The sequence below is a fragment of the Mandrillus leucophaeus genome, unplaced genomic scaffold (genome assembly GCF_000951045.1).
Source record: "Mandrillus leucophaeus isolate KB7577 unplaced genomic scaffold, Mleu.le_1.0 Scaffold141, whole genome shotgun sequence".
Lineage (NCBI taxonomy): Eukaryota > Metazoa > Chordata > Mammalia > Primates > Cercopithecidae > Mandrillus > Mandrillus leucophaeus.
Window position 1 is genome coordinate 2,207,013 of NW_012101377.1, and position 8,440 is coordinate 2,215,452.

At 49.3% G+C, this 8,440-nt stretch overlaps 1 protein-coding gene across 1 annotated transcript in view; it reads left to right on the plus strand.

The window, feature by feature from the left end:
- Positions 1–7,555, plus strand: part of LCK (LCK proto-oncogene, Src family tyrosine kinase) — a 37,393-nt gene extending 29,838 nt beyond the window's left edge. Inside the window, 4 exon segments of the mRNA XM_011974048.1 lie at positions 819–895; positions 987–1,140; positions 1,225–1,356; positions 6,904–7,555. Of these exon segments, the coding sequence (XP_011829438.1) occupies positions 819–895; positions 987–1,140; positions 1,225–1,356; positions 6,904–7,106 (566 nt within the window). The 3' untranslated portion in view covers positions 7,107–7,555.
- Positions 7,556–8,440: the final 885 nt, after the last annotated feature.

Consider the following 8,440-nt stretch of genomic DNA (forward strand, 5'->3'; position numbering starts at 1 on the left):
GGCCATTTCACAGGGTTTTAATCTCTTGGGAAGGGCCAGTGGTCATTCACTCCATCCTAGCAACTTCCACTCATGTCCAGCTGCCCTCCACTATTAGAGAGGTGGTCCTTCAGACCCCCAGACTCCCTCTTTCTGTATTCCATCCAATATATTCAGCACATTGTTATTGTTTCTTACTCTGGGCTGGGCACCAGGAACATGGATGGATGAAACAAGGTTCCTGTTGTCAAGGTTCCCCAGTTACAGGTACTGGGGAAACCAGAGTTTGTGCCATGGGAAAGTTCCAGCATGCCCATGGGACTGTAGATGATGATCCAGTTTATTATGCCTGCTAAGATCTAGAGAGGCTTCCTAGAGGGGCAGTCTAACTGGGCCATGAAAGAAAAGTAGAATTTTTTTTAGCAGGCAGAGATGAAATAAAGAGGCTTTGGGGTGACAGCCTAGTAGTCTGAGTGCAGGATCTCAAAATTGTTAAAGTGTTTGAAGTCAAAGGCAGAGTGAGGGAAAGAGAAGAATCTACCAGTGTCGCCCATGTCAAGCTTTGGATACTAGTTGAGGAGTCTGAATTCTACCTTATTGATGATGAAAAACCTACAGATCCTTCCCAGCGTGCTCTACCCTAGCCCCTCCCTCTGCAAAAAAACCTTCACATATCCTGGGCATCCTTACCCTGAACACACACTCCTCCATTCTCACTCTTCACTCTTCCTTTTCACATGTCAGACACACTTCCAGACATGTGAAAAGGGTCTGGGAGAAGGGTCTGGGGACCTCCTCCTGGGGCAACTTAGGCCAGCAACTCTTGCTTCTGCCCACAGGGAGTCTAGTGGATTTTCTCAAGACCTCTTCAGGCATCAAGTTGACCATCAACAAACTCCTGGACATGGCAGCCCAAGTAAGGAGACTGGGGAGGGGCTGGGCAAGGGCACAGGCCAGTGGCGTGAAGACATCTGGCTCAGGATTGCTGATCTGTGTTTGTCCTGCAGATTGCAGAAGGCATGGCATTCATTGAAGAGCGGAATTATATTCATCGTGACCTTCGGGCTGCCAACATTCTGGTGTCTGACACCCTGAGCTGCAAGATTGCAGACTTTGGCCTAGCACGCCTCATTGAAGACAACGAGTACACAGCCAGGGAGGGTAAGTGTGAGATTTAAGGGTGATCTGGGCCCTGCAGGGTCTAGCCAAGCAGACCCAGGTGACCTCACTCTGCCTCCTCCTTAGGAGCCAAGTTTCCCATTAAGTGGACAGCGCCAGAAGCCATTAACTATGGGACATTCACCATCAAGTCGGATGTGTGGTCTTTTGGGATCCTGCTGACGGAAATTGTCACCCATGGCCGCATCCCTTACCCAGGTTAGAGCCAAGGGCAGGAACTGAAAGGGTGATGGGAAGGGCAGCAAGTCCATGTCTCCCCACTCAATTCTTTCCAGTCTCAGAATCTGAAACTTTGTAGTTGCATCTCCTCTATCCTTTCAGGGGTATGACTCCAACATCCCGAGGCAGATGCCACATCTCCCAGAGCTGGCTTCCATCTCTGTATCTCTCTTTAATAACCCCAGCTCTTTTCTTTTTCTCTTTTTTTGAGGTGGAGTCTAGCTCTGTCGCCCAGGTTGGAGTGCAGTGGCGCCATCTCGGATCACTGCAACCTCTGCCTCCTGGGTTCAAGCAATTCTCCTGCCTCAGCCTCCCAAATAGCTAGGATTACAGGTGCGTGCCACCATGCCCGGCTAATTTTTTGTATTTTTAGTAGAGACGGGGTTTCACCATGTTAGCCAGGATGGTCTCAATCTCCTGACCTCGTGATCCACCCACCTCGGCCTCCCAAAGTGCTGCGATTACAGGCATGAGCCACCGCGCCCGGCCCCAGCTCTTTTCTTTAGTTGTGGCCCAGGCAGCCTAGTATGGTAGAAGAGGATCTAGCTCAGGAACAAGAGGCCTACCTTTTATTAGCAGATCTGCCACTGTTGCTAACTTTCTGTTTGGCTTTGTTCAGATTATTCCTTCTTTCCCATCTGTTCTCATCTCTAATATGAGATTAGAACAGTGCTTGGTCAATACTAAGCTATTATCAATCATCACTTTGAACTAGTCACTTCACTTCTCTGAGTCTCAGTTTCCTGATATTAAAAATAAGAGACTAGGCCAGGTACAGTGGCTCATGCCTATAATCCCAGAACTTTGGGAGACCAAGGTGGGAGGATGGCTTGAGCCCAGAAGTTCGAGACCAGCCTGGGCAACAGGTCGAAACCCCATCTCCACAAAAACAAAAATTAGCCAGGTTTGGTGGCATGTGCCTGTAGTCCCAGCTACTCAGAAGGCTGAGGTGGGAGGATCACCTGAGCCAGGGAGGGAGAGGTTGCAGTGAGCCAAGATCATGCCATAGCACTCCAGCCTAGGGCAACAGACCAAGACCCTGCCTCAAAAAAAGAAAAAGAGAGACTCCATCTCTTCCCCCCCCCAAAAAAAATTAAAAATTTGCTGGGCATGGTGGCACACACCTGTAGTTTCAGCTTTTTGGGAGGCTGAGGTGGGAGGATCGCTTGAGCCCAGGAGGTTGAGGGTGCAGTGAGCCATGATCGTTCTATTGCACTCCAGCCTGAGCAACAGAGAGAGAACTTGTCTCAAAAAAAAAAAAAAAAGGAAAAATGAGAGACCATTTGTGAAAGAGCCTGACTCATAGTAGGTTGTCAGTACACACTGACACCCTCACCATCTCCTGGACAAAGCCCTTTACCCCTGAATTCAGCCAAGACAGGGATGGAATTTTTTGAAAGGAACTTGCTAAGAAACTCTGGGGAGAGGAAATGGAGCACAAAGACAACGGAGTAGGGAGGCGCGGCACAGTGGCTAAATTTGTAGAAGCGTCCCACATCCCCAGAGTAAGGTGAACAGACCTTTGCTCCAAGGAAGGTAAAGACACCTTGGAAGGCCGGATGTGGTGGCTCACGCCTGTAATCCTAGCACTTTGGGAGGCCGAGGCTGGTGGATCACAAGGTCAGGTGTTTGAGACCAGCCTGACCAACATGGTGAAATCCCATCTCTACTTAAAAAAAAAAAAATTAAAAATTAGCCGGGCCTGGTGGTGCGCACCGGTAATCTCAGATACTCAGGAGGCTGAGGCAGGAGAATTGCTTGAACCTGGGAGGCAGAGGTTGCAGTGAGCCGAGGTCGTGCCACTGCACTCCAGCCTGGGCGACAAAGCGAGACTCCGTCTCAAAACAAAAACAAAAACAAAAAAACACCTTGGAGACAGGTGAAAAGCTGAGGGGCTTCCCTGCCCTGAGCTTGCCCCAACCCAGAGTCCAGGGGTAGTGCTGGAGCTGGAAATATGGAAATACTCTCCAGTTATCCTGCCAGGGGTCCTCACTGCTCCTCGCCTATTCCCACAGAAGCAAACCCATAGGGAATGTATCTATTAGAAGAAAATAGGCAGTGAAAGCATGATGATGAATGGAAACTGACATATAGCATTAGGGTCAGGGAGACAATGGGGAGAAATGGGGACCTTGGTAAACTTGCAGCTGCTCCAGCAGATGGTTGCAATTAAGGCGTGGGGGACCTGAAAAACCAGATCTTTTGTTTTTTTAAGAGAAGCCAAAACTTGGAGTTTTAGGAAAATTTGTTCATTTCCATTTATTGGCGATCGAGTCAAATTGTTTAAAAGCACTCTAGGGGCTGGGCACGGTGACTCACGCCTGTAATCCCAGCACTTTGGGAAGCTGAGGTGGGCAGATCACAAGGTCAGGAGTTCGAGACCAGCCTGGCCAACATGGTGAAACCCCACCTCTGCTAAAAATACAAAAATATTAGCCAGGCGTAGTGGTGGGACCTGTAGTCCCAGCCACTAAGGAGGCTGAGGCAGGAGAATCACTTGAACCCTGGAGGCAGAGGTTGCAGTGAGCCATGATCACGCCATTGCACTCCAGCCTGCGCGACAGAGTGAGAGTCCATCCCAAAAATAAATATAAATTAATTAAATGAATAAATAAACAAAACCACTCTAGGGCCAATCCAAAGTGGATCTGTGGGCCATACTCTGGCTGGATTTAACTTGTGGGCTTGCATCCCCTAACTCTGGCCATGGCTGTTTAGTTCTGTGGCCTATGTCCTCCTATGCCCTAATTTTAAAATGTGAGAGTCCCGGTCGGGCATGGTGGCTCACGCTTGCAATCCTTGCACTTTGGGAGGCTGAGATGGGCAGATCACGTGGTCAGGAGTTGGAGACCAGCCTGACCAACATAGTGAAACCCCATCTCTACTAAAAGTACAAAAATTAGCCAGGTGTGGTGGCATGCGCCTGTAGTCCCAGCTACTCAGGAAGCTGAGGCAGGGGAATCCCTTGAACCTGGGAGGTGGAGGTTGCAGTGAGCCGAGACCATGCCATTGCACTCCAGCCTGGGCAACACAGTGAGACTCTGTCTCAAAAAGAAAAAAAAAATAAAACTGTGAGAGTCCCATAGGTAGAGGCCTCCCTTGTACAAGTCCTGGGGAAAAAGGGTCTCTGTTGACCAGGCTTTAGTCCCAAACTTTCCAGGAGCAAAACTTTGATTTTGTAAATACCCTATAAGATTTTGGTCTTTGGGAACTGCTTGTCACAATCTTTGTTCAGAAGACTGAAGGAGAAACCAGACACTACATGAGCAATTTAGAAACAGGGAAGGAGGGAGCTGTGTTACTGCTGTGATCACGTAGTTCTCCAGAGCAGTTCTTCTTGGGGTCTACATGCCAAACGCCTGCCAGAGGGGCCAGGACCAGCATAAGGGAGGGAACCAGCTCAAAGACTATTTCATCTGGGTCATGGAGCCGCCTGGGGAACCTTCTCAAGCCCAAATAAGGTCTGCTTTGCTGAGGCCCAGCGTCCATTTGGCTTCCTGATGCAGGATGTCATGTGCCTGGTCTTAAAACTGGAGAGACTTCACCACTGTCTTGGTTGTGGGTGCCCATGCTGCCCTGGGCCCTGACCATCTCATCATTCCTACCAAATAATCATCATCCCAGGTGCCCTTTATTACTTATTTATTTATGTATGTATTTCAGACAGAGTCTCTCTCTGTCACCCAGGTTGGAGTGCAGTGGCATGATCTCAGCTCACTGCAACCTCTACCTCCTGGGTTTAAGTGATTCTTCTGCCTCAGTCTCTTGAGTAGCTGGAATTACAGGTGTATGCCACCACGCCCAGCTAATTTTTGTATTTTTTTTAGTACAAACAGGGTTTTACCATGTTGGCCAGGCTGGTTTCAAACTCCTAACCTCAGGTGATCCACCTGCCTCAGCCTCCCAAAGTGCCGGGATTACAGGCGTGAGCCACCGCACCTGGCCTCAGGTGCCCTCTATGAAGCATCTCCGATCCAGACTTTCTGTGCCTGGATAGATTCGATGCTTTCTGTGATATACATATATAATTTTTATTTATTTTTTATTTTTTGAGACAAGAGTCTGGCTTGAGTTGCTCAGGCTGGAGTGTAATGGCGCAGTCTCAGTTCACTACAACCTCTGCACCTCCACCTCCTGGGTTCAAGCAATTACTGTGCCTCAGCCTCCCAAGTAGCTGGGACTACAGGCATGTACCACCATGCCTGGCTAATTTTTGTATTTTTAGTAAAGATGGGGTTTTGCCATGTTGTTCAGGCTGGTCTTGAACTCCTGGCCTCAAGAGATCTCCCTGCCTCGGCCTCCCACAGTGCTGGGATTACAGACGTGAGCCACCATGCCTGGCTTGTGCACTATATTTGATGCTTTCTCATCAATCCTCATTCAATCCTCATAACAATTCTGTCAGGTAGGAACAGCTATTTACTCTTTATTTTCCAAATAAGGAAACTGGGCTCGCCCAAGGTCCCACAACTAACATGTGTGTATTATTGAGCATTTAATTTATACCAGGGAAGCCGGTCATGGTGGTGTGCACCTGTTGTCTAGCTATTTAGGAGGCTGAGGTGAGAGGATCACTTGAACCCAGGAGTTCAAATCTGCCATGTGCTATGATTGTGCCTGTGAACAGCTGCTGCACTCCAGCCTGGGCAACATAGTGAGATCCCTTATCTAAAACATTTTTTTTATTTTTGTTTTTATTTATTTATTTATTCATTTATTTATATTTTGAGATGGAGTCTCGCTCTGTCGCCCAGGCTGGAGTGCAGTGGTGCGATCTTGGCTCACTGCAAGCTCCACCTCCCGGGTTCACGCCATTCTCCTGCCTTAGGCTCCAGAGTAGCTGGGACTACAGGTGCACACCACCATGCCCGGCTACTTTTTTGTATTTTTAGTAAAGATGGAGTTTCACCGTGTTAGCCAGGATGGTCTTGATCTCCTGACCTCGTGATCCACCTGCCTTGGCCTCCCAAAGTGTTGGGATTACAGGCGTGAGCCACCGCGCCCGGCCAACATTTTTTATTTAAAGTAAATAATCAGCTGGGAACGGTGGCTCACGCCTGTAATCCAGCACTTTGGGAGGCCAAGGCGGGCGGATTACCTGAGGTCGGGAGTTCAAGACCAGCCTGACCAACATGGAGAAACCGATCTCTACTAAAATACAAAATTAGCTGGGCGTGGTGGTGCATGCCTGTAATCCCAGCTACTCCAGAGGCTGAGGCAGGAGAATCGCTTGAACCTGGGAGGTGGAGGTTGTGGTGAGCTGAGATGGTGCCATTGCACTCCAGCCTGGGCAACAAGAGTGAAACTCCATTTCCAAAAAAAAAAAAAAGAAATAATCTATACCAGGCACTCCAAGTGGTGTGACTGACATTCAGCAAGTACGGCTTGCGTGACCTTACCATTGATGAAGACCAAGATTCTTTTGGATTGGTGCTCACACTGTGCCAGTTAAATATTCCGAACATTACCCCTGCCTGTGGGCTTCCAGTGCCTGACCTTCATGTCCTTTCTCCCATCAACCCCTAGGGATGACCAACCCGGAGGTGATTCAGAACCTGGAGCGAGGCTACCGCATGCCGTGCCCCGAAAACTGTCCAGAGGAGCTGTACCAACTTATGAGGCTGTGCTGGAAGGAGCGCCCGGAGGACCGGCCCACCTTTGACTACCTGCGCAGTGTGCTGGAGGACTTCTTCACGGCCACGGAGGGCCAGTACCAGCCTCAGCCTTGAGAGGCCTCGAGAGGCCCTGGAGTCCTCCCCTTTTCTCTCCAGCCTGACTTGGGGAGATGGAGTTCTTGTGCCATAGTCACACGGCCTATGCACATATGGACTCTGCACACGAATCTCGCCCATATGTGACACATATGCACCTTGTGTCTGTACACGTGTCCTGTAGTTGCGTGGACTCTGCACATGTGTCTTGTACATGTGTAGCCTGTGCGTGTATGTCTTGGACACTGTATAAGGTACCCCTTTGGCTCTTCCATTTCCTGAGACCACAGAGAGAGGGAAGAAGCCTGGGATTGACAGAAGCTTCTGCCCACCTACTTTTCTTTCCTCAGATCATCCAGAAGTTCTTCGAGTGCCAGGACCTTATCTAATACCTCTGTGTGCTCCTCCTTGGTGCCTGGCCTGGCACGCATCAGGAGCTCAATAAATGTCTGTTGATGACTGTTGTACATCTCTTTACTGTCCACTCTTTGTGGGTGGGCAGTGGGGGTTAAGAAAATGGTAACTAGGTCACCCCGAGATGGGGTGAAAGATGGGATGAGTGGATGTCTGGGGGCTCTGCAGACCCCTTCAAATGGGACAGGGCTCCTAACCCCTCCCCAAAGGATTCAGGGAGACTCCTGCCCGGAATCCCTTAGGGAATGGGTGTGTCACAGGACCTTCCTCCCCATTATAAAAGGGCAACAGCATTTTTAACTGATTCAAGGGCTATATTTGACCCATATATTTTTGTTTTTTGAGATGGAGTCTCGCTCTGTCGCCCAGGCTGGAGTGCACTGGCCGGATCTCAGCTCACTGCAAGCTCCGCCTCCCGGGTTTACGCCGTTCTCCTGCCTCAGCCTCCCGAGTAGCTGGGACTACAGGTGCCCGCCACCTCGCCTGGCTAGTTTTTTGTATTTTTTAGTAGAGACGGGGTTTCACCATGTTAGCCAGGATGGTCTTAATCTTCTGACCCGTGATCCGCCTGTCTCGGCCTCCCAAAGTGCTGGGATTACAGGCTTGAGCCACCGTGCCTAGCCCAGATTTTGTTTTTTTAAGGCTAGTCAAATGAATCAGTGGGAGTGGAGGAGGAACAAATAAATCTGTAACTATCTTCAGATTTTTTTATTTTTATTTTTTCGAGACAGGGTCTCACTTTGTCATCCAGGATGGAGTGCAGTGGCATGACCACGGCTCACTGCAGCCTCAACCTCTCCAGCTCAAATGATCCTCCTGTCTCAGCCTCCCAAGTACCTGGGACTACTTTCTTGAGGCCAGAAGTTCAAGGCTAGCCTGGGCAACAGAGTAAGATCCTCGTCTCCAAAAAAAGTTTTAAAAAAACCAAACACACTTAG